At 40.0% G+C, this 27,898-nt stretch overlaps 1 protein-coding gene across 1 annotated transcript in view; it reads left to right on the plus strand.

Annotated features, from left to right (window-relative positions):
• fbxl17 (F-box and leucine-rich repeat protein 17) overlaps positions 1–27,898 on the plus strand; it is a 223,108-nt gene that overhangs the window by 89,966 nt on the left and 105,244 nt on the right. The window contains exons 9-10 of the mRNA XM_040154669.1: positions 1,134–1,141; positions 1,611–1,741. Coding sequence (XP_040010603.1) covers positions 1,134–1,141; positions 1,611–1,741 — 139 coding nt within the window. The remainder of the gene's footprint in view (positions 1–1,133; positions 1,142–1,610; positions 1,742–27,898) is intronic.

A 27,898-nucleotide genomic window follows, 5' to 3' on the forward strand; every position in this document is an offset into this window, starting at 1 on the left:
ACACACACACACACACACACACACACACACACACACACACACACACACACACACACACACACACACACACACACACACACACACACACACACACACACACACACACACACACACACACACACACACACACACACACACACACACACACACACACACACACACACACACACACACACACACACACACACACACACACACACACACACACACACACACACACACACACACACACACACACACACACACACACACACACACACACACACACACACACACACACACACACACACACACACACACACACACACACACACACACACACACACACACACACACACACACACACACACACACACACACACACACACACACACACACACACACACACACACACACACACACACACACACACACACACACACACACACACACACACACACACACACACACACACACACACACACACACACACACACACACACACACACACACACACACACACACACACACACACACACACACACACACACACACACACACACACACACACACACACACACACACACACACACACACACACACACACACACACACACACACACACACACACACACACACACACACACACACACACACACACACACACACACACACACACACACACACACACACACACACACACACACACACACACACACACACACACACACACACACACACACACACACACACACACACACACACACACACACACACACACACACACACACACACACACACACACACACACACACACACACACACACACACACACACACACACACACACACACACACACACACACACACACACACACACACACACACACACACACACACACACACACACACACACACACACACACACACACACACACACACACACACACACACACACACACACACACACACACACACACACACACACACACACACACACACACACACACACACACACACTGAGAGTTTGTCTGGGGATTACTCTAAACCCCTCTTATAAGGTATTCAGATGGGAAAGAGGGATATTGAAAGTCGGAGAGATGAAAGCAAAGAGAAAAGTGAATGCTCATATTGGCTCATAACCCCTCACACCAGGCATGCAAGTGCAGAATAGTAAACAGTAACAGCAAGCAATTTTGTGGCATTTGTCTACCTTGTTAGGTTTTATTCTGCATTCATGCTATTTTTTCAGCACATGCGGTGCGCAAGTGTACTCAGTGTACAGACAGATATTTTTCACATTCCTTGGGGATACATTAAAACCATCCATGTAACTCAGTGGGCTTGTATACCACACATTCTTTCATAAAATATTTCTCTTTCACAGCTTCGTTTTTTTGCACTGCTCATCGTAAAAAATCAACTGCTGATCCCTCTGAACAGACAGGAATTTCTTTTGCCTGTATACAGTACCTGTTTGTGTGAAAGAGATCAAACATAAGATTTTGATGTTAACTTTATTTTGTTAAATGGGAGCAGTGCTATCAGGTTGTTTGTGCTACACGGCTACCTATTTGTTTAAATTTGACATGATTAAATCATTCCAGTGCTTGTGTGTGTTTCCTTTTGTAGCTACGTAACCTGAGTGTCCTGGACTTGCGGCACATCTCAGAGCTCAACAACGAGACGGTGATGGAGGTGGTGAGGAAATGTCGCAACCTCAGCTCCCTCAACCTCTGCCTCAACTGGAGCATCAACGACAGGTTTGTCAAGGAAAGTTTTTTTTATAATATGCAATTGGGGTTACTGTGTTTTCTGGCCCATAACATAACAGGACAGAAAAAAAAAGGGATAAAACGTGAGGATAGGCAGTTCAAATAGAAACCCTCCTCCTTGGACAGCCACAAGAGGAGCCGTAGGTGGGAAAAAATACAAGAATAGAAAAATTGTAACTGTTAATTAAAGTTCAAAAAGAGGTTTATAATCTAACAGTGGTATTAGAGTAAGTCTGCTACTAATGTGTGCCAATACTTGTATAACGAATCCAACAAAAGAAGACCATTGGGTCTGGGGGCTGTCCCAACTTAGTAAATTATTTGACTAATCGCTCATTATGGTGTTTTTTGACAAAGAATCATTGATTAGTAAATTTTTTTTTTTTTTTCTTTTTTAGTGGGGAGCTAACTTTAGTCATTTATGGAAAGTGACATTGCAATATCTGAGACGTGATATGGAGATCATCTGCATGACTGCATTTATCTGCGGTGGAACAGTGAAACATGTGAAACAATTTGAATGATTTATTTAATCAGATCAACTCAACGATTAATTGATGAAATCCTATGAATATAAGTCGATTAATTTGCTAAACTAGTTCCCAGTTACCAGTTTTAATGTTGTGGCTGATCGGTATGCGGGTTGGCCTGGTTTTTCATTGGTTATCCACATCAATGAAACAGTCACTATTGGTTGTAGTAGAAATTCTGTTTAGCAGACATAAGCAGTTTTGAAGATTCAGAGAACAAATAGTACTTTTGATGTTGGGGCCTTTAAAATTTACTCCAGGCTTAATAACCATGAATACTGAATGCAAATAACGGTGTGTGTGTGTGTGTGTGTGTGTGTGTGTGTGTGTGTGTGCGTGTGTGTGTGTGTGTGTGTGTGTGTGTGTGTGTGTGTGTGTGTATGTATAGGTGTACATGTATATGTATGTACATGTTTATGTTTATATTTATATTTGTGTATATGTGTATGTATGTATGTATGTATGTATGTATGTATATATACATACATATGTATATGTATGTGTGTGTGTATATATATATATATAAAAATGTATATATATATATATATATATATATATATAAAAATGTATATGTGTGTGTATGAGTATCGACGTATGATGGGAAGAGTAAGGTACCTCTTTTATTTATTATCTTGTGTTTTATTCATGTTTTTATTTAATCTATTGATTTACAGCTAGTGCTGTGGCTTCCCTTCCGCCGGGACTCCCACTCTGGCTTAGTAGTGTGAACGCAATATTGAATTTGCCATGGTGCATAGCAGCAATGGGTGCATGCAAGTGAGTGTGTGTGCGTATGTGTGTGTTTGTGCGTGTGTGAAATCATTATTGCATTATTGAGTTTACAGCAGACATGTGGTGGGAAGGTTATGGTAATACCCTATTCGCCTCCTTTCAATCAAAAAACATGGAGTTTGGTGAAATCCTCACAGGAGCATATGGTGTTATCAACTTCTTCCCTTTAACACACACACACACACACACACACACACACACACACACACACACACACACACACACACACACACACACACACACACACACACACACACACACACACAGAGGCATAGCCTCAATTGATTCAAGGCTGCATTGATTCCATGATGATATTTTCTGCATTGGTACAGGGGCTGAAGGTGCATGTGGTTCTGGCTGGATTTGTCTGGATCACCTGTGGGAATATTGATATTTAAAATGGTTTTTTGCGTGTGTGTATGGCAGTCTTTGTGGGAGATAGAGCTAGGTTGTTGTGTGCATGGCAGCCTACAGTAGGTGTGTTGTTGGCTTATGAATGAAGCAGCGACAGTAGGCGGGTGAAAGGCCGAGGTGGACAGACAGGACAGTCATAGCTGAGGAGTCTGACATGCTTTCTGCTCTGATGCTGCACTGCTTCACCCCTACACAAGATGAGGAGTTTAAAAATCTAGCAGAAGTAATGTAAGCTCTGGCTTGCCTCCTGGCCCTGTAGACGTGTGTGTGTGTGTGTGTGTGTGTGTGTGTGTGTGTGTGTGTGTGTGTGTGTGTGTGTGTGTGTGTGTGTGTGTGTGTGTGTGTGTGTGTTTGGGTTTGTGTGTGTTTGTGTGTGTGTGTGTGTGTGTGTTTGTGTGTTTGTGTGTGTGTGTGTGTGTGTGTGTTTGTTGTGTACATGCTGTATGCTGCTCAAGGACTCAAAGCAAATAAAAGCCTCAAGTCATAATCTGCTTTATTGTTACACTTTATAGTCACACAGCTCAGAGTGGAGGTCGGGGAGGGGGTTTGTTTAAAGGGGGAAGCTGGCTGGGTGGTCATCACAATGTGTATAATGTGTGTGTTTGTGTTTAAGAGAGCATAAGAGAGCGCGTGGTTTGAGGAGGTTAGATTTGAAGACAGATTTGAAGACAGATTCAGGTGGCAGAGGAAGGTTATGGTTGAAGTATGAGGCAGGAGAGTGTGTATCATTTGAAACAACAGTGAGAGCATCTTTATCTTCAGTAATGTGACACATAGAAAATGCACAATAGGGATTTAAATCTGATTGTACAGATTTGATGGGAACACTCAAAATTGGGGAAGGCTTAGTAAATATCTCTACCCACGCCTACTCCTCACCTGTGCCATTTGCTGCTGAGTACATATATTTGGTATATTACAAAACATGGAAAATGTTTCTTTAAAGTCAGCAGCAGTGTTCTAAATTTAGGAAACATGTTTTTCAATTTTGCTTATTTGTTCCTGCACAATTTCTCTGTGCTGAATTTTACACCTGATGCTCTGTGGTGTACTTACTTTTTTTCACAAGACAACACACATGAAGCATGTATAGTATGGGGGGAAAAGCTTGTGTTGAAAAATGTGGCTAAGTGTCAGAACACAGCCACATGTGACCATATGTGAAAATCACAAACCTTTTACGCAGTTTTGATTAGTGGAGTGTAAAAAAAAAAAACCCACACTAAAACTAAAGATTCACGAAATACCACATTATTTATCACAAATGACTGTTTATGGCAATCTGATGAGCATAATGTTTTTGAACTTCAGTAAGATGACAGTAATTAGGACCAAGATTTGATAAGAATGTGTATCAATACACGGCATCTGAATCAGAATTTATAAAATCTAAATAGTAGTTAGCAACTTACATAAACACACACAAGACAGTATGAACACAGACAGACACACACGCACTTCTGAGTTTGACGGGCTGTTTAAAGGTGAGATTTTATCGATGATGGTTTTCTCCTATGGGCAGACTGTTGGTCTTTTTAGAGAGAGAGGCTGAAATGGTTTATTTGGCTCCAAGTTCAAAGAGTCAAAGGTCCTCAGGGTCACTGCTCTCAGGGAAGCCAGCACACGCACACACACGCACACACGCACACACACACACACACACACACACACACACACACACACACACACACACACACACACACACACACACACACACACACACACACACACACACACACACACACAAAGAGGTTGCTTGCTTGTTGTCACAGTGAAGAACAGAATGACTCAACCCTCCCTCACTTTAGCTCTCTGAGGGTAGAGTAGGGTCAGCTTATGTGTGTGTGTGTGTGTGTATGTATGTATGTTTCAAACTGATGACAGTGTGCTGTGAACAGGTAAACAGGCAGAGGAAATGACCGCTTATTTCCAGGATCAATTTGTCTGCTGACGATGGGCCATTGTAGAGATGGACCACTGTGGGAGGTAAAGCATTTTGGTCACTTTTCCTTCGGTTCTCCTCCTTTTTCTCTTCGCTTCTTGTCTCTCATCCTAACAAAATAATAATAATAAAAAAAACACCGTGTCCTCTGGCTCCCCACATCTTTCTCAGTAATAGCCAAAAACAACATCCCAGTGTAAGATACTGAGAAATGATGACCAAATATGGACTTCCCATCGTCACAGTCCGACAGGTAGATTGTGACAATAGGACGCCTATTTTTTGGTCACTGTCATTTCTTGGGGAGAGGGGATTGGATGTGCTGCAGGTGGGCAGTGTTGGCCCTGTTATTTCTCTGTATCCTCTTCCAGTGATGATAGGAGACCAAGTGGGATTGTGTATTTCAAATGTCACAGTGTTTGGAAATAGGCAGCGAGTCATGATCAAAGTGAAACGGAAGAGCAAATGGCAGCGTTCACTTTTTAGGACCAAGTTAAGAACCCAGTGTCAAAGTTAAATGGTTTTCTTTCATTATTTGGTGCTTGATGTCTGTTGTTTTTTCACATTGCAGAAAGTCACGGAAGCTTTTGTGTTTTGTTCATGGTGTATTTGTGATTGTTGTTACCATTGTGGTTTTTTTTGTTACTCTGTGTGAAGATTCTTTTGAGACTGTGTTCATTTTTATAGTATCATTGCCATTTGTATAGTTGTAGTTTTTTATCATGTTGTACTTTTCTGCCAGAAGTAAGGAGATTAAACATGGACTTTATGTGAATCTCGTGCTCTTGGACACAACAACTTTCTGTTTGTGCAAGTGTGAGTGTGTTGCAATAAACTTTGCTGTGAAGCCTCCTCAGTGGAGTAAAGAGTCAGCAACTATTCTGCTAACATTAACCCTGCTGCTGGACTCAAGGCCTGTGTTGACATGAAGATTTATGTGTGACCTCCTCTGTGTCCATCAATGCCTGTGTGTGTTTGCGAGTTAGCTCTGGTCAGTTGGCCTGTAGGCTTTGTTGAAAGCAGATGCATGGAGTAAGTGAGTCATTTCTTTTATAAGATCTGTATTGTTGGACGTTGGGCATTTCCCAAAAGCCTTGCTGTTCTTTCCCTCTCTTTCTCCCTCTTTCTTCATCTCTCAGTCTTTCCAGCAGCTTCATTTAAACAGGGGAATCAATATTCGTCCCTTTTCTTATTTGCTTTTTTCTTCAGGCCAACATTCTCTGAATATTTCCATCACTTATGAGCATCACAAATCAAAGCCCAAATTGACTGTTCTACATTTTTGTCCTCTCTTACAAAAATTGGAGTAGATGAGGGATGACCGGAGGCCCTCTCTGACTTTCAGGAGCTTATAAAGTGGGAAATAATTGGAGAAGCATTCTCCCACAGATGCACCTTCTCTTAAACTGTAAGGCGTGGGGAATTGGAGGCTTTGCAATGGAAGCTCATTCCAAATAGCCTCTGTTGCAGCCAGCTGGCAGATCTCGCAGTGCCTGGAGAAGTGTTAAACGTCAGAATTAAATGAGTATATAATACATCAGTGTGATCAATGACGTGTCAAATGACAGTTGGTTGCTCTCCCTTGCTTGGTCACGGTGAAGGTTAGCGGGGCCTGTATTTGTCAGAGTTCTGTGAGTTACACTTAAGAACATTTAAAGAAGCCAATTTAGGAATTGGCTCCTACTTACAGCAATGTCAAGGAATTACCCTTTAATATCATGTGATTACATGTATGTTCAGAGAGGTATCATGAATCAGGCACAAGAATTTAATATAGCTCCATTGTTCATTCTATTTAAAAAAAAGCTTCAATCCCCACACTGAGAGGTTATTCTCCAACCCTGTCTCCTAGAAATTATGTTGAATGAAGCGCGGTGTGAGGTATCTGGGGAGGATAGTGGCTCTACAAAGCACTGTGACCCCAGAGGTGGGGGTGCACAGCCAGACTACCGTCTGTGGTCAGGTTTAGGCAACAAAAACACTGTAAGACACTGTTAAGATTAGGGAAAGAAAATTTCGAATATCTCCAGTAGCAATTAACACATGAAATTTACAAGTAGGCTTCAATCATTTAAATAGGGATGAAATTATAGTAAACTGGCCAAACAATAAACAAAAGGAAAACCAAACTGGAGGAGGGAAGAAAGTTTGCTACTGGTGGAGGAGGTACTTCAGAGAAAATTTATAATATAAGAATAATTGATTACCACATTGATAAGTACAGACTATAGACATGCTTGGAAAAAGACTGCAAACCAAAGAAAGCGATGCAAAAGAGTTTACTGCCTATATTCTAAGACAAATCACCATTCTCTACAGCAGTTGCTATAAGATGAGATGTTAGATGAGAGGATTGAATTTTGAAGCTACAATCTGCACCTAGTTAGCTTAGCTTAGGGGAAAACAGGGGAAAACAGCTCACACAATATGTGTGTCTAGTCTAAACTGCTGGCTTCAGCTTCATATGTAACGTACATACAGTACGTGAGAGTGTTATCAATCTTCTTATCTAACTCTTGGCAAGAAAGCTTATTTTCCAAAATGTCAAACTATTCATTGATGGTAATGAATCTTTGTCTGATTTGTGATTACTATCATTGACTTTGTTGTCCAATACTGTTTTCATAGTTTCATGATTGCTTACAATAGAAACTTCAACCTTTATTGAAAGTGTGCTTAGCTAGCGGTGCAGCTACATGCATAGTGAGAGCAGAAGAGTGCATGTTCACCTCGTCCTCTATATAGCAGCGGCAGCCATTTACCATTTTAGTCTAAAGAAATATGAAAAAAAAAAGCTTTCTTTCTTTCTTCACTTTGCTTGTAGCACATAAGTGATTTGTTATTTTATCTCATTGTCACAGTTTGTGAAAGATAAATATAGGCCTGGGAACGTGGCCTGTAGTAATGAAAGGTACTTCTTTTTGTTTGTACTCCCACTTTTGATATAAACAGGGGCCGCTATCAGTTGAGTGTTACTTCTATAAAAGTAAATATGACAAACTTGTGGTTGCTGTGGAGTACAAATTCTCCGACTGACCACGCTAGCTGCTGAGTTCAGCCACAAGGTTCATCTCTGTTAAAGAAATCAGGAGACTGTAGGAAAGCGTGAAAATCCCTAAGAGGTCATTTGAAGTGTCTACATCTATTATATAACCTCAACTTCCTACCACACATAGCCAACAATTTTTATCTTCCCCCTTTTTTTTCTTTTGGTTTTGCTGGATGTTTTCTGAATGCCATGAAAAATGTCTGTGGAGCCTGAACCAGCGACCGACAGACATTTGTCCTTGTCTTGTTTCTCCACCAGCTGTCTCTCCAGATTTGAGTGGAGGTGCTGAGGGGCCTTCCCCTGTCCTTGTCACTTCTTTTTCTGCTCTTGTATTTTCACACATACAGCACAAGGATCTACAATTGGAGCAACCCTACCACTACTAAGAATTTCACGCTTCTTTTCCCTTCTTCCACTTGGGAAGTTGTGACCAGACCCTGTACTGTACTCGCATGATTTGTAAATTAAAAAACCCGGGACCTTTTTTTATTTACTCAGGCCTGCTTTGTTGGAGCAGATTGGCTGTCAGCAGAGATTAGAGTCCTGCTTAGCAGAATGAATACACAAGGAGAGCTAGTGTTGCCCTTTTGTCAGACATGATGGGAAGAAAAGGTGCGGGAAAAACCAACGAGGTGTAATGGAGGCAGAGTGATTAGGTACGGCAGATGCACATGTATGCATGTAGCATATTTTCTCTTCATTTCTCTCTCAGTTACGTCTTTCATCTCAGGCTCGTACTCTGTTGTGTCTCTTTTTCACACTTCATCTCTCCTCCAGTTGTCTTTCTGTCTCTTTCTCTTTCTGTCGCGCACACAAACACTGAGGTGATTATTTCTGGCAGGTTGGGTGTGAAAGTGTGCTATGATAAACATGCTGCCGTGGTTATTAATTTTGAGTAATGGCAGCGTCAAACTCCAGTGCCTTGATAAGTATCGGAGATGGAGGAACATTTGTGGCGCGGCGCAGAGACACAATGAAGGCAAGCAGCTGGAGCTTATAGGCTATAACAGCATGAGAGCTGCTGTTGTATTCAGGCACAGATCCAAGGCCAGCACCATCCTGCAACTCTCTGCATACGCTGTAAAAAGTCAAACCCTAGACTGACTGAAATATGTAAGATAAAATAAGTCAAATATATCATTAATAATCTGATTTATTTGCTTTTGCCCTACAGTACAGAGGGGCTTGAGCCTGACCTATCCAGATGATGCCAAGTCTTCCTGCTGCTCCAGGGTCTTTAGTGTGATTGGAGTGCTCTCATTTCTGGAAGTCATAAGATTTGATTTGTGATACACAGTCAGTGACAGCAGAGTGGCTGCTGAATTTAAAGGTACTTTAAGTAATCTTGGTGACTAAGGAATTGCAGCAGCATGAGTCTTTGGTGCAGCTCACAATGGTGTTTAACAAAAATTACCTAAGATTTTTTTTTTTCCTTTTTTTTTTTTTTTAACTTTTCTATAAGCAGTGCTAATCTGACATTTTAGCCATGCTGTCAAACATGCTGTTATGGTCTGATAGTATTTGTTCTTTGTGTTTTTTAAGCTGCATAGTTGTGAAGTACCACTATTGAATGCCAGACAACAGCATCACACTAAATCCTATACAAAAATGTGCAGTATGTTGGCAGCATTTAAATTACCTTGTGGACCATCCAAATATAATCATTATAGAGGAAACCCTGCATCTCACAGCTGTGGAACCACATTAGACACAAGCCTTGAAGCACTATTATCTCACAAAGTGAGTCATGAGCCTGACACTGAAATGTAGCTAAAATCCATGTTAACCAAATTATTGACCTATGACAGCAACATTATTGGTTCCGTTTTGACCAAATACATTTTTCTGTAATTTAATTTTTTCAGGGTATAGGTTTACCCTCTGTTCTGTCAATCGGGGAAAATTATTATTACATTAGCCTATTACCAGACCAGGAGATAAGAGACGAAGCCAATAGAACACAGCGCATTTGATGCAAAATATATGTAGATTGTGCATCTTCTAACGGAAGGTCTGTGGTCTTAGAGTGATCTTCCTTCATTTGATTTTCCCTCTGATCTTATTTTATGTCTTTGTTTTGAGAGTTGATCTAATTTTTGGCTGGACCGCAATAGTGGGGCCCGCCGTATAATTGCGAATGTCTGTCACTGACTGACTGACTGGCTGAGTGATGAAGTTACACGACTGGTCAGCTGAATGCTACGTCGTGACTGAGTGATGAAGTTGCATCATTGGTCGGCCGGCTGAGTGTTGGAGTATCCCCATTGGATGTTTCTCTTTCAAATTGAATTGGTGCAAACAATTTCTATTACATCATCAGGGGGGTGTTCACAGGCAGTGTTGCCAACTTAGTGCCTTTGTTGCTAAATTTACTGATTTTTCAGACCCCTTTAGCAACATAGCACAGTACAAGTACAACGTAAAGGTGTATAACAATAATGAGCTCAATAATAAAACTAATAATTATAATAATAGGGAGAATAATAATACTAATAAAACTGAATATAATAATAGTAAGGATAAATAATAATAATTGAAGCAGTGGGTGTTGAGCAGGATCATGGGGGCAGTAGGTGGTTTGCAATCACAGATCCAGACTCTAGCACCAGGGGGAGAAATACCTACAGAAAGTGACATGAGGAGAGAGGAGAGACGAGAAAGCACAATACTACGGAGAGAGAAGTCAAGTTAGTAATGAGCATTGATGCCGTTTGAATGCGTACAGATGGAGAGGAGGAGGAGGAGAGAGGAGCTTGATGCATCATGTGTATGTGTGTGGTGATTTTGTTAGACAACATTGCTGTTATAAAGTCAGGATTTTAGGAGTGCAAGGCAGCACCAGGGAAATCACTTGGAAGTGACTGGTGGTTAACATGTAGTCTTAATGGGCCGCGTTTCAGTCACTATTTCATACTTGTTCTGTTGTCTGACAACAAAAACAGAAAAACATGTAAATGAGAAAAGCTTTTCTGGGAATTCAGCTGTATTAAAATACTGGATATATGAGCACAGACAGTAGGAGAGAAGCAAATAGATAAAGGGCTGAAACCAGCTGACACGAGGCAGAATGCATATACGACGTGATGATGTCATGATTATACTATCGAGCATATTTTGTCATCTAATGACATTTAGTGACTTTTCAAGCAGGCTTTAGTGACTTTCCATTGAAAGTAGTTGTTTTTCAGGGATTCCATAACAGTTTTCAACTACATCCTCAATTTTGCACATTGACCACACACATTTCAGCCATATATTACGTTTCGACCTAGTCTTGTTATGCTTTTATCAAATCCCCTAGTTCTTGAGGGTTGTTGTTGTTTAATATTAAATCCACACTACTTTTTTTCTCAGAGATTGTGAGTGTGGTCATTTGTTTTATGAGAAAAAAACAAAAATTCCAAACATTTCACAACATGGTTTTCTGACATGTTTCTCGCAGTATGAATGTATTCTACATTTTTTTCTACAACACCTTTCTTGCTTGCAGCAACACAATTATTATTTATTTCTTTTAATTTAATCATTATTCAGTCTTTAATACAGTCAGTCAGTGCTGCATATTTACAGTTTCACTCAACCAAAATACCCAAAAACATTAAGTGTCTGCCTGTGCATATTTCTTTGCATATGCATGGATACTTTGGTCTTTGACCAAACTGTAGTGGACATCTCTGTATGCATATTTGTAGATGCTTGCCTATGAATGGGTGCTTAAGCACATATGGCCTTAAAGCTCTGTGTTTGACTTTCCCCTATGGAGCCTCACTGGTTTTTCCCCTGCATGTGTTAAGGTAGCAGCTGGATGTGCAGGTCGTGTGTAAAAGTGATTTGAGTCTCTCAGAATCGGTGTGTCAACTGTGCAAGTAGGTCATGTAATCACACAGAAACGTTCTCATGAAGTGCTCTGTTGGCCAGTAATCAAAGCAGTGGACTGAGGTTGGTGACACATCCTCTGTGGAAATGCGTGGCCATCAGCACTTCATCTTCCCTCACTGGAGGGAGCAGAAGTCTTTTACCTACCCCTCAAAGGCTTCAAATTACTCTCAGAACTGTGGATTCTTCCCTTTCATTAGATGGCATACCTATCTCAATGTCCATTTTACAATAGACATTAATTGTCCTCCAAGCAAGGGCTCTGTTCAATTGGGCCTAAAATGTTGCAAATGAAAGGCAGTGGTGTTGAAGTGACTCTGACGGAGTTGTGCAAAAGGGGAAAGTTCATACTGGATGAGAAGTTCTCTCATGCAAGTAGAGTAGGTTTTGTGCCTCTTTTACTTTTGTGGTCAGGATTTCTGTGCACAAGCGGACGTTTTTGTTTGTGAATATGTTTAGCTTACAGGTGGTACCCAGCAGGGGCTGTGGCTTATGATGCTTATCCATACTGTGGGGTCAGAAAGTTGCCAGTATAATCTAAATGGTAAAGAGACCACGGGGCTCGGCTGCCCTTGTTTCACCATGCTGGAGACCTGGCATTTGGCCTCTGTTTGAGGACCAAAGCTGTATTTTTCTCTGTCTTCCTCCTGCTCCTCCTGTGGCTTTTGGAAGACTGGATCAGATGAATAAAACAAAAGCCATATTCAAAATTATTATTTTATATGCTCTTCCTTTTATGCCTTATTTCTTTATCATCAAATGAGCACATGTCCTCATGCCCTTGTTCCATCCCACCAGCACTTTCTGTAATATTGCTCTGTTCTTTTTTGCATTATTGTGCTGCTTTATTGATACCATCCTTTCCCTTCGTTCCTTCCTTCCCTCGCATCCGTTCTTCCTTCCCTTCTTCTCACTGCTATGCTCTGTATATCTCCCTCTATCTTTCCCTCGTATCCCTGTTTTCCTCCCTACAGCGTTCCCCCATTCCCTCTGCGTTGCACTCATTTGTGTGATCGCCTTCTTCTTACCCACAGCACATCCGCTGCCCTACAAATGTGAGAAGGGAGAGTGGTAGAGCAAAGGGGAGCACATGATGCAGGGCCCAAGGAGCAGAGTTTAATGAAGCTAGCTTAAATGAATTTACTGCTTTCCATTGAGCGCCTCTATCCCATGTGGCCGACGAACACCTCAGCCATTGTGTTTGAGGCCCCCCCTCTGTTCTGCTACCTGTTTGTCTGACACCTCTGTAATTAGCCACCACTATTGAGGAGGGTAATTGCGTATTAGAGCCATGTTCTGTTAGGGGAGCCTCAAAAGTGAACATTTTTATGCAAATGTTGAGAATCAGGCCTAGATTAAGAAAAATACCCTGGGTTTTGTGTGTGGCCATTTTCTACCAAAGAAGAAGAAAGGAAATTGTGGATATCGCAGCATGCTAAATGGATGGAGGGGACTGTGTGTCTCCTCGGTTTTGTTTGGTGTGATATTTGTGTATGTATTAGTCTCCAGAGATAAACGTTTTTGCTGCGTGGCTGATTTACTGTTTCCAAATTGGTATTTTAAACAGTGCCCTGTGATGGGACTTGAATAACAAAGTAAATTGGAGTTATTAACTGCTATTTTTGCTCACCTGGTTTGTATTAGAAGCTCCTGGGGACAAATATCGTGCTGATTATTATTCCTCTTGTTTTTTTTGGTATGCATGTGCTTATGTGTGTGTGTAGCCTCTGGAAAGCCTGCACATGCCAGCTGCTTGTTTGCAACTTCTCTGGTTAGGAACGGAACAGCAGACTGAGGAACCTGGACTGCTTTGCACCAGCTGTTCATAAATCAGTTACTAAGTAAAGTTCTTCCTATGTTCTTAGTAAATGCAAGCTATTTTCAAAGTGGTTCTTTACAGAATTTGCTGGCACCATTAAAACTTAAGAAATGTCTTAACTCGTAAAGACTTACGCAATGTCTAAATTGGTTTCAGGGAAACATCTGTCGCTCTGTCAAATCAAAACCAGTTAACTTTGGGGTATAGAAAATCGCTGTAGCATCTCAAGCTGCAGTATAATAGTTTAAAGTTTCTGTATGTTGCTATCGTTACATAGCCAGCATTATCATTCGGCATTTCTATTAGGAAAAAATTGGTGCCAGTCAATGTGTCCTGGAGGATTTCAATGTCCCGGACAAATGGGAGAAATTCCGGTCAAATATTATCTGTATTTGTTTTTGAGCTTAAAAACAATTGATAGGCAGGCTATATAAACAATAACATCATCAAGGCACATAGATTTATGATATTTTTTATTGGAAAGTAGGCTATTTCAAATTAAATTAGTCCCATCAATAGACTTGCAAACATAATGCAAAGATAAATAAATAAATATTACATAAGCCTACGTTGTAACACGTCAACACAAAGAATTTCCTTCATCTTTAGGCCTACATATTCTGAGATAAAATGAAACACAATAAAAACTATTTGCAAACAAGCCAAAAAATACATGTAGGCCTATCTGGTACATAACATTTTAATTATGGCATGCTGCTGCCGACTTAAAATGACATACAAAATAAACTCTTTCAAAACAAATAAAACAATAACCACCTTTTGCTGGCTCATGTCATTTTACTTTTTACACTTTTTCGCAGCAGTGAAGCATGCAGCTGCCGTCTTAAGGTTTGCTTGTTTGGCTGTGTCTGAGCTCTCTCGCTCGTTACTGTTTGTTGTTATGTGCACCCGCTTAACTAGAGTGAATGAAACAAATGTAACAGTTGTTTTGTTCTGCATTTAGGCAAGCCTATGGCTTAGACATTATTAAAAAACGAAGATTCATTCTTTTAAATCAAAGCATATGTGGAAATTTAATTTTAACCTATTATAATTCACTTCATATCGTGCTTAGAGGGAATTATTTTTACCAGACATTATGACTGGAGAGATTTAAATTTGTCGGACTTCAACAGATTTTCCCGGTCAAAATCATAAAGAAACTTTGCAAATTCAGCATCAAACTTCATTCCTTTACTCGCCAAGAGCTGTCTCCAGCAGTGGCAGCAGTAACAGCAATGTTAACTCTTGTTTTGCTTCTATTTCTATCACTTCTTTTCTTGTGCTGACTTTAGCATGCTAATCAGCTAGCCCAGGCCCATCGCGTCTCGTAATACCACTTTGCGATTGTCACTGTAGTGTCCAGTCTGCCCTCAGTCCGACATGAGAGGATGAAGAAGTCGCGTGTAAAGGAATGAAGTTTGATACTGAACTCGCAATGTTACTTCTAGACTGGTAAGTTAAAAGCTGTTGATGCTAATGCTAGCTTTCTAGCGATAAAGAAAACTTACATATAGCCCCTTAAGGAGGTAAGAACTTTTATGAACATGTAGGTATTACTGTTTTATTTATATATGCATATGTGTAAAATTAGGTGTTTCAGATTCAGTAGTATTGTACAGTTTAGAATGAGTGGGAAATATCTGACTAACCTAACCGATATTTGGCCATTTAGTCAAATGTTATTGGCGTAATGTTTTGTAATTTGAGGCACAATGTGTTGTTTTTGTGAAATGTAATTTCTTCCCAGTTTACATGTATATTAAACAGCATTTTGATGTCAAGTCAAATATCTCTATGTAAGAACTGGTTTATATGGTGCAACTCATTTTAATTTAGTGATGCGGAAAACTCCATTTATTAAACATTTACATTATAACCAGGTTTGAACCTATGAAGAGCTTGATAACTGGCTTCTGGACCATAATGTGATCTGATGGACACATGCAAGTACATTTTATATCTGTGTAGAATGTATGCAAATGTGCAGGTATTGTTAACACTCAACACATTACCTCACCAGCTAAGGACTATGTAAACAAAGGCTCAGACATACACCCACACAAACTCATCTCCCCCTTCTTTCAGTCAGTGCAAACCTCCCAAGCCATGACATATGGCCTCTCTGTTTTGATCAGTGCTTCAACTTCTGAACCTCAAATTTAATGTTCAGCTGGTGCGGAATGATGCATAAACACTCTCCAGACACCCCGAGGAACTCTGGAAAGTCTGTTTTCTTCCTGGAAACTTGAACTCAGAAATCCCCTTTTCTGTCACTGAGCACATGAACAAAACCCAAAGGGAAATCTGTCTACAGTGTAAGTGGTATGTTTGATGTGTCTGCCCTCATGCATTCCTTTGAAAATGTGTGTTTATGTATGCATTTATTTTCTTGTTTTCTTGAATGCTTTGCACATGGCATCAGAGGTTTTCTTGCAACCAGTTTCTCAGCTTTTGGATCAGTCTGTGGGTAAACATTGCATTTAGCGTGTGCAGTTTACTTTAGGATGAAACATTTGTGTTCTTTGTTTAGGTTAACAGGAGCTGACCCACAGACTTCAGGACAAATTTGTCTTTTCAATTGTACCTCCTTTTGGTGAGGTCAAAGCACAAGGTCAGTGACAAGACAGCATTCCAGCAGCTGTGAGAGATTTAGTGTCTTGTCTAAGGACTCCTTAGCAGGGCATTTACTTTTCTATTCTAAGGAGGCCTTACCTTATCTACCCAGGCCTTTAGGCAGAACGATAAACTCTTCAAACACTCACAAATCAGTGTGCTGTCCTCTGCTTAAATTAATATTGTACAGTCACCGGTTGTATCTATAGTTTCAGGTCTTTATGTTAAAGTTCACATTAGACAAATCATGAGCGATAAACATCTTTGACGTTTAAACGTTTACTTTGTTGGACCTGAAGAGGGTTTGGACTTATCTGATGCTCGGCTCTTATAGTGTGCTAAAGCTCCTATGTTTTTTTGCTGTCTGATGTCTGCTTCCATTACCTACTAAGCCTTTGTCAGATTGCAGGGCTGTGAAGCAGTACCCTATCACCACCGGTAACAGTGGTTTCCAAGTCCCAGTCTATTCTGCTCACGCCGCCACCCTTCAGAGACTGGTAATAACTATTTGCTCAGGCTTATACATTCTCACCCCCTGACTTACATTTTTTTTCTGTTTTTCTTCTCTTTCTCCATTCATTCTCCTCCGTTTACTGGATCCATATTCTTTTCCTCCCTCCCTTTCTTCTTCCGTCTCTCCATCCTTCTCTTCTTTTCTCTGGCGTCATCTTTTCTTTAGTCAAAGCAATCACTATTTAAACTCTCCTCTGCTCCAAAGTTCTGTCAGATCTCAGAGAAGCCAAACACTATTAAAAGAGGTCACTAGAGCTTAGCAAGTGTGTATGTGGATGTGTGCATGTTTATGCACAGTGAGTGTGAATTTTGTGGGCATATTTCAGTGTGAAGGCACAGCTGTCTGGTGATACATGTATGTATCCACCTTGGTTCGTCCTAGCAGTAGTCAGTAAGAAGGTGGTTGTTGTTGTGTGTGTTTGTGTGTGTGTGTGTGTGTGTGTGTGTGTGTGTGTGTGTGTGTGTGTGTGTGTGTGTGTGTGTGTGTGTGTGTGTGTGTGTGTGTGTGTGTGGGTGGTTGGGGGGGGGCGTTGATGACCTTGTGGTATGAGGTTTTGTGTCCCTAACCTCTCTCTTTTTAGTCAAATGTGAAAGCAATTTGCTGAAACGCACATGCGCACGGCACGCACGCACGCACGCACGCACGCACACACACACAAACACACACACAAACACACACAACAACAACCACAACAACGCTCTCTCTACGACACCTGCACACACAAACAGTTAAATCCATATACATACACACACCATCAAACAACCTGCTCAGCTTTCCTGTCACAGAACCAAGATCTTAGTGATGGTACAAAACAGTTGTGACATTAAAAGTTTTTTTTACTCTTCTTAAAGAGGAGATTTTCAGTATTTATTAAAGACAATTCTCAGCAAATTCCCACATTGGACAAGCTGGAACCATATAAATATGTTGTACTCTTACTTGAAAAATAACTTGAACAATTAAATGATTAACAAAAGTGTTGTCAATATACAGTACTTTCTATTGATTGACTAACTGATTAATTAACCAATCTCTACAGTATTTTATTTTCCTTTGACTCATTGCTAGGAAGTTGTGCCATTTTCCCCCACAGTCTAAACACAGAAATGCAAGCAGTACTCCAGCCTCATAGTAATACAAACTGTACCTATACTAAATAGTTGGAGAGCACTGGTTATATTTGAGGCAGCTCACCCAGTTTTTTTTTTTGTCATCAATGAACTTCTTTGCATTCACCGATCTGATTAATAAGGATTTGAATTTTTGACTTTTGAGACTTTTACTATGTCTCATAAAATATACCAGCTCAACACCATCCCTTTATTTTTTCAGTTATTTGAACCAATACGCCAGTGTAGTGTGGCTGTGTGTCACTTGCAGTAAGATCATTAATAGGCCCATGATTTAGCCGTGATGAGTTAGAATTTTATTTCTCATTCACATATTATGTTTTATTTTAGACTTTAAGGTGTCTTCCTGACCTGACTGGACCAGGTGTCTATTTAGAGAGAGGGAATTAGAAAGAAAGTGAAAGAGCGAGCGAGAGAGAGACCGGTTTCATTAGCAGATTGAGGGAGCTGTAATGTGATGGCTGGTTAAGATGGCTACTTAAATGTGATAGGCCATTAGCTATTCATGCCTACTGCACTGTTAATGCAAGGTATGGAAAAATGCAATCATGGAAATCACTCTTCGATCAGAGCTTTTCATAGAGGAATAAATGCTGACGGTGTGGAGGGGAGGGAGTTTTAAGAATGAGGTGGGTAGAGGATAAGTCTTAGATAGAGTACACACTCTGTCTCTCTCTCAATCCTCTGACTTCCCTCCTCTTTCCACTCATATCTGTCTTTGTTCTCACTTGTTGATCAGCATGATGTCGGTTTAATTCAAAGACGTATGGGTGGCATGTCATGGCATTAGGAGAGAGACATGACAGTGGAGCTTGTTAAGTGTCCCGTCTCTCTCTGCTCTCTGTTTCTTATCTGAAGTCTTCAGCTACATTACCATAAATTAATTTTGGTATTTATCATAGCAAAGGAACACTACATATTGTATATTAAAAATGACGCTAGTGTTTAATAATCCTCTTAAAAGCAATATCATTAAAGACTCATCAAAACATTTTAAGCCTTAAAAGAGCCTTTTATTATGCTTGGAATTAGACGGCACCACCACAGAAGAAGTGTAACGTTAGGAAACTTAGGGAAATTAAGGGCTAGGTAGCACGAGTTTTGGTTTGTTTAGTTTTTCATAATTTCTGTACCTCTTGCATGCAAAATCAGTTTTCAGATTTCAGTTGAATGCACAAAAACCTGAAACATAGATAAAAACAAACCCTGAGTCCTAAAAATGTATGGTTATGGTTACATTTAAGCAAAATTCAGCTTAAAACAGTGAACATTCATAGTATGGAGCACACGTAGCTCTCTCTCCTTTAATATAGTAAAACACACTCACCTTTTAAAGACAGATGGAGAGTGTGGTTTGTCCAACATATTGAGCTTTAAAGTACTCTTACCACCAACCCTAAATATGGGGCAAATGGCCATCAATAAATCAGCTCCATAAAGCAGCTAAACCTTTAGACTGACTGGAGAGTCCACTGGTAAACACAACAGACACAAGGATAAAACAAATTCTGGTTTTGGGTGGTTTAAATAATGTTAAAACTTCTGGGATCACTAAGAACATATAACACAACCTTTTTATATATTTTTTGATAGTTATGCTGTTTAAATTGTAAAATGGAGAATTGATTTGATATGTCTTGTCTATATCCGATAAAGAACCCTGTCACTGATAACTCAATTGTACAGTATGGTGCCTCAAATCTGCCACTTAAATCGGGCTCAGTTTTTGCATCGGTCCACATGTTCTTTAATATACTGGGTGAGATATGATTCTCCTTGTATGGGCACTTTGAGCAATTGAACTTGACAGTGAATTTCCCAAAAATACTTTTACAGCTTCTCGTAAAAAATACTTAATCAGGCCTCAAAATTGTTGATTAGCATATTCATCTAGGATAGGCTGATGCAGTACACTTTAAATTAATAAGCCTCTAACTGTACAACATTTCACGAGAGAGAGAGAGAGGGAGATGGTGAGGCACAGAGATGGATGCCTTTTTTACCACCTTGTGAAATATGTAATACATCTTCATTTTAAAGGGTGTTGTAAATGTCAGGGCACAGATCTTCTCTTAATGAAAAGATCACCCTGTGTCCAAACTTTGACGAATGTATCTGGTTTGAGCTGAAAACTGGAGAGTCAACTCCCAGTTCCAACAGTTTGGGATGAGTGTTAACAAACTCAGGCTGGTGCCTCCTGCTGTGCAACTCGCAAGTTTATCGGTTTCAGCTGCATCTGTTGTCATTGCTGTCTTACTGTCTTGTGTGGTCACTGGTGAAATGCTGGTTGGTGAATTAACCTCAGTTTGTAACCTCAGATAACATGGGCACAAAACTTGTTTTGTCAATCCACAATTAAATCACTTAATCCAACAGCTTCAGAACAGGACTGGGGCCTGAGAGATTCAGCTGGGCTTTGAGCATGAATTAAACTTATTTCACTTTGTCCACAGTTGAATTATACATTTTGAGGTCAGATGTTTTTCTATTTTGATCCACTGTACTTTTTTTTCCCTTTTTCTAATGTGTGGTTGCTACGCAGCAGAACAGGTTCCCATGACTGTAGTCAACCTCCTATCTGCAAATGAATCGGAAATTTGACAGATGTTGCACGCCATTGTGCTCTAAGTGTTTTGGCTAATCCTGAAGTTAGGAAACCAAGCATTTTTATAGTGAGTCAAGGTGATTCATTAATTTTGTTGTCTGTATGACACAATTCTTAAATTGCTTTTCATCCTGTAAGATAAAAAACAGGCAAAGCTCTTATCTACACTCATTTCATCCAACAGAGTTGCCATTGATTTCCATAATTGTATGTGTTTAACTAATTGTCAGTAACGTGAAAATAATATATCAAACTTTCATAGAGTAAATGAATGTAAATTGATTTTTTTTCTCCTTCGTGTTTGAAAAACTTTTCTTTACAGAGGTACAAGCTCATGGCGTGGTGTACTCAGTCTGGAGCTGGTAGTGTGGGCTGCTTCAAAGCTATATCCAGCCAGTTGGACTATGATTGCAGAAAGGTTAGCATGGGTTTGAAGATCTTGTTGCAGTTATGTAGTATATGTCTTAACCCCAACGCTACCAAAATGCCCCAGAGCTGTATTTTCTTGTAATAATTATGTTAAAGTGGTTGATTAAGATGCAGTAGCTTTGGGTTTGTTGACACCTATTTGTTTGTGCCATTTTTTTTGTTCTTGTCATGGTTAAATCATTAAACTATGATTGTTAGATATTGTGTTTATGATTAGAAAAGTCTATTCTAAATATTGTGAATTACTGTTTTGTGTTATGGTCTGAAACTCGGATGAAACTCGGATCTCAACTAGCTCTGCCAGTGGCCCAACATGGCTACATTGAGGAAACAGGAAATTCAAAATAGTTACGGTTGATTATGGCCACATCCAGAGATAGAGGGCACAGAAGGACTCCGGTGGTGATGTGCCGTTGTTGTTTTTCATTACCCTGGTGTACTTTGTTGTTTTCCCACCCCCATTTTCAAATGCTTTACTTTTTTTTTTTTTTTTTTTTTTTTTTGCCTAAAAGCTATTCTGTATTACAGCTGCTTTCAAGCATGTTCATCTATCACAGAAAGGGAGAGAGACCGAGGGAAGCATAGAGAAAGAAATGGTGAGAGAGAGAGAAGACTGAGAGAATGAAAAAATGTAGTGACTACTAATGGCTTTATTGGAATGATACCAGTTATTAATTATTCTGCCCCCTCTTAAAAAAGACAGAATGAAAAAAGAAAGGTTGAGTTAAAGGAGGAGAGCAGCCACAATCTGTAACATTCTGTCTGGACTAATAGCTGGAAGTCAGCTTTTACTGATCACTGGATGGCTCTTTCGTAATTGATGGGATGTATGTATGTGTGAGTGTGTTGCTCTTGTGTTTGCTTCCCTGTTTCCATTTTCTGATGGTGTGTGTTGATGCAGGAATGTGAATGTCTATTTGCCTTCCAGTGAGCGTGTGCATGGGTTCATCAGTGACGTGTTTGTGCTGTAAATCTAATCACTGTTAGTCTGAGGTAATGTGAGTGGAAGGCTAATATTGTCCATGTCACCAGTCTTTCCCCAGGCATGTCAGGAGATGTGTCCTTGTCCCTTTCTCCTCTTAACTCTATCTGTCCCTTTCTTCTTCCTCTTTCTAGAGGGCAAACATCTTTTGTTCTTCAACCAAACAAATTTTGACAGACAAACAGAAATCATGGCAACACAGAATTCGTCTTCTTTTAGCAAATATCTCATTTGCAAGCCTTCATTGTGGCTCTTAGAAAACCATTTGAGGTTTCTGTTGGAATATGGGAGTGTATCAGCATTTCCCAACGCTGCTTCACAGTGCAGCTTTAAGTACATACTAACATACACAATAACAGTGCAGACCTAATCCCTACTAACTGATTTTATCACCTGAAAATGAACATCACCAGTCACAAAACCCTGTCATAGTAATTCATAGCAGGCATTCCTCTCCATGTGTTGAATTTGCGCTGAGGAGATGTTGAGAGTATCCAAAGGCAATGGAATGATTCTTACCTCCCTGGACTTGAGATTCTTCCGTAGATGTGTAGCATGTGAGTCTGATAGTTTTGGTGAGGATATGTCTGTGAGTGTTAGCTCAGACAACACATAAATAAACCGGTAATTTCACGACACAAAGGCCATTAAATAAAGCTTTGTGTCATCATAAAAACAGTGACAGTGGCTACAGTATTTTGAATAATTAAACTATGTGGAAACAAATAAATGGAGAAGAATGGATCTAAAATTGAACCCGGGGCGACCCCACAAGAAACAGGAGCTGAGAATGAGCCTGCGAAAGTTAGAAAGACAGTTGCCAGTTTTATGTGAGTCCATATTATGTTCCAGCTTAAGTATGATCTTGAGTCCAAGTCAAGATACTATTTTAATGGGAATATCTGTCGAGTCATTTGATATTGTTTTGCAAGGTCTTGGAGAATTGTTCAACCACAAAAAGATGCTGATCTTCAGCCAGTGAGATCCAAGCCACTGGTTTGGATCTACTGTGTAAGTCCGCTCTCAGGCACAGACATTGTTTGATTGCGAGTGCATTTGTGACCATGTATGTATAAGTACTCCTGTGTCTGTATGACCTGTTATACATTTGTATAAGTGCAGGGTATCTTCATAGATGTAAATGTGGTTTTTCTATATTTTCTTGTGTCAGTGTGAGTGCTGGGTAACTGTATGTCAGAAATTGCAAGTATGTGATTTGTGCGAACGTTTTGCGAGGTTTTCAAAGTGATTTTTGAGGTCGTTATTCATTCAAATGGCATGTATTTGTATCCAGGATCCCAGCCTTTATAAGTTTTTAGACGGGCTGTGCTTCTAATGATGGCCTTTGGCTTGTGTTTTTGATCATGTATGAGAATAGAGAAATGTTATTTCGTATTTTTTGTTCCTCTTCAGTGGATCGCGACAGATTGTGTTAGGAGTGACACCACTCCAAGGATGATTACAACAGTTCTGACAGGTGCTGTGTTTGGAGTTGAGATACTGATGCCTCAGTGACTGAAAAAAGAATAAACTGAACAAGATGGAAGAGAGAGCTTAACTTCAAACCACTGTGTTGTACTTCAAAAGCTCCCTCTTCAAATCCTCTGCACAAAGTCATCATTGACATTGTGTTTAGTCTGTGCATGAAGAATGTCTGCAGTGCTTTCTCTTTGTCAAGGATTGTTCTTGATAATAAGGTTAGCACGGCGTTTAATATGAATTTTACGAGGTTTGTGCTTTGGCCTGTCTGCCTTTTAGTACAATTAATGAAAGGTGAAAACGAAGATCAGCAAGTTAAACTTTCGGTCCAACTGGTTTTGGACAGAAAGAGATCAAATGGTTTGAGATTCAAATGTGTGAGCAAATGGGGGTGCTCTGGTGGCCTAGGGGTTTAAGGCGCTGATGGTGTATCATAATCACAGTCAGCAGCTAGAGTCTGGCCATTTCCTGTCAGATCTTGACTGTCAGCTCTCCAACACAGGCTTATAATACCCAGAAAAATTCTGTGATATGATATTCGCAATGATACTATGAATTTGCAAATTTTTAATCATCATAAGACAGTTTCAGATACATTTTGATTGCTTTGGTGGGCTGGGGTGAGGTAATTAAAGATTAAAAAGTCACAAACAAAACAACAAATAAGCCATGCATCACCTGCTGTATCAATGTACAACTGGGCAATCTAACCTGTATTTTTACTCTGTGCCCTTTCCCACAGTGCTTTATAGTAAAGGTAAGCCAGCTTGCCTGAAACAAAGACCACCTGGGTAAACATCATAAAAATATGTAAATGTGTAACTAGTAACTCTCAAATTAAAGACCAAACCAGTTTGTTGAACATTATTTGGAGGTGTCTTTTTAACTGTTGCTCCGCGTAGTCTTGTCTGGTATTATAATATTTCGGTGAGTGGGTGTGTGGCTGCTTGTAGGTCTGGACAAGTAGTGCCGTGCTGCACAGCTGAGGGATTTGTGTTGTCTCCCTACCTCCGTCCTGACAGCGACTAGCTCATTATTTCACACCAGTCCTTCTGGGAGTGTGTTACACTTCCTTCCTCTCATGCACGCACATGCACGCACACAAAGCTTTAGACCACTTGACCTTGGTTGCTATGACAGCAGCAGTAAGAGCTGGGCTGAGGTGTCAGTATGTCTCTTTGACGAGTCCCGCGGGCACACCAACCCTGGCTCCCCCATGTTCTGCGTTTGTGTGTATGTGTGTAATGATGATTAATACCTTTGTTTTGAAAGCCAACGGAGAGCTGTTGTGTGTTTGCATCCGTGTGAGTGTTTGCGCGCGTGTTTGCCTCTGTGTGTCAGTAAGCATGTGCTAGCTTCTGTGTAGTGAGGTGAATGTGTTTTTGCCGGTTTGTGTGCATCAGTAGTTTCCATGCCTCGTACCCTCATAGCTGTCACCAGCATGATTGTTGTTTATAGTTTTGACATCATGCACCTTGTCTCTGTTTCTCATCAGCCCCTTCCTGTGCTTGTGAGAAGTATTTGATTTAGTCTGGTCTCATTCATGGCTCTGCCTTGTCTATGTTCGGTCTATTTTGCAGCCCGGAATCACAGGTCACATCGGTGGTTAACATGTTTGGGTTTTAAACTGTTTTAAAAAGTAGAGAGGTTGTGGCTTCATCCTAACCAAACAGCAATTAGGGTGACACCCTGAACATCTTCTAATTAGTTGTTTATCTCTGAACCTTTCGGTTTACTGTACCTGTAGGAATTTCTCATTTATATTTTCGTTTGATATTAGTCATGATAACACATCAAATTACTTTGCAAAAAGAAGAATAATATTATAAATGGAGTTGCCTCAGGAATCATGTGTATGTGTTTGCAGTTGTTTTTTTTTTTTGGGTTTGATTTAGTGTTAAAAATGTTTGTTTCATGCTGTGTTGATTAATTATTATTGAGCAGTAATTTTACATGTCACATTTTTAAAAAGTAGAAGCTTCGGTTCTGGCAGTTTGTCAGAAATGTATTTTGACAAAATAGTACATTTTCCCTAAACACTATTTGAATGGAAACACACTTGATCTTGTTTTTGTTATTGTGTCATTATTATGCATATTTTTCTATATTCAGTATGCCTTTTATCAGCCTTTTCTTTTCCGTATTAAACCGCAAACTACAGTTCCTCTTGCAGTGTGAGACATAATGCAATGACTATGGGAAAATTCAGCTAATATTTCTCTGACTAATAATGTGCCTATCACTGTTTACTCATTTTTAAGAAACAAGTGCTATTCTACACAAGAAATGTGTGGATATTGCTTAGTTTTTGTTAATATACACTGTTAAAATCTAATTGTTTATCACCAGCTTTGATATAGGCTTCAAATCAGGGAGATTTTCATAATTTTGTTGATATTAAGCAACATGGAAAAAAGACTCCCAACGGAGAGAAAGCCAAACACAGATTGACACAGTATGAGCAGGTTACCTTTTAATATTTGTCTATTTTCCTGTTTGTATGAGCATCTAATTAAAATCTCGTGCTCTTCTTCTCTCTCTGTCTTTTCCGTGTCGCTGCTGATGTTGCTGCATCAAATCCAGGTAAGAAAACCATTCGTTTTGATCTCAGACTCTACACTCGTAATTTTTGCCCCAGTTTTCACCTTTATTTAAGTTCTTTCCCTCAAACTTGTTCTTATTTCAGCTTTGATCATACAGGTATTTTCTGGCGCTCTGCACAAGAGCATTAATTTTTTTTACAATCACGCATATCATGATGCTCATCATCATACCTGATGCTGGAAAGATTTGTGAAACATTTTATTGTTGCTATGGAAAGAAGAACTCAATCCACTTTCTCTTTTTCTTTTCTTCCTCCTTTCATCTCTTTTTTCCTTTCCTCTCTTCTCACTTGCTCGTTTTTCTCTGGCCCTGGTTTGATAGGGTTCATATTTAATACCTCACTTATGTTTGTTGGCTCCACATGAAGAACAGTTTTAATAGCTTTTGGACACCACCCACTCTTCTCTCCCAGCTTTGGCTTAATATCTCTTTTTCTATTTCTCTCCCTCAGCCTCTTTTCTCTTCTCTCTGTGCTTTCATGCTCTTGCCTTCCTTTTTTACGGCTGTTATGCGCAGAAACAGCAAGACAGACAAAGAAATCAATGTTTCCTTTCGAAGACCTTGACTCTGTTGGCTTAGTCAAAGGTAGTGTGGTCATACACTGCTGTAGTCAGGTATGACGCTGCTTCTGTTGCCGGTTTTTAGCCCAAGCCAACTGTGGCTGCCCTGTTCCACCTCAGTATTAGTCAGTTGCTCTGGAAAGAGTAAGTTGGACCTCTTTTTCTGTGTTTTTTAAGTGTGTGTGCCAGTATTTGTTTGCATATGTCTTAGGTGGATTTAAGTATGTGATTATGTGCATGTATGTTTTGCTTGCAGTCAGTACTGGTTCGTGGTGGAGTAGTGCGCTAGCACTGGTGAGGTCCAGTTACCCAGAGTGCACTACACCTTAGGAGGTAATGCGATTAGGAGGGCAGAGACAGGGGATTTGTTCAAAGAGCATAGAGAGGAACATCAAACACAAAAAAGATGGGATTATCAAAAGATGAAAGGGAAAAAAGAGCCCATATCCCTGTCTGTCTTTTAGCCAGCTCCTCTGGGAGTAAAGGGGAGGAGGGATGATGATTCAGAGGCTAGACATAAAGGTCTCTTTCTTTCTTTTGCTCACTCATGAGTTCCTTTGTGGCAGGATCCAGGGAAGCTCTCAGGGAATCCCCATCAAAACTGGATGTTATCCCATGTCATGAAGTGTCATACCAGTCTATAAATTATGCAGGATAAATTCACTACCCAGAGCAAGTGAAGCCCAAATATCACCCAAAATGCAAAGCAACACATAGGAACCCCCCTTTTTTTTTTTTGCACTTCATTTGTATGTGCAGAGTGGCAAAATGGCAGAGTTGTCATATAAACAAAAAGACCTTTTA

Source organism: Xiphias gladius, chromosome 19 (genome assembly GCF_016859285.1).
Source record: "Xiphias gladius isolate SHS-SW01 ecotype Sanya breed wild chromosome 19, ASM1685928v1, whole genome shotgun sequence".
Lineage (NCBI taxonomy): Eukaryota > Metazoa > Chordata > Actinopteri > Istiophoriformes > Xiphiidae > Xiphias > Xiphias gladius.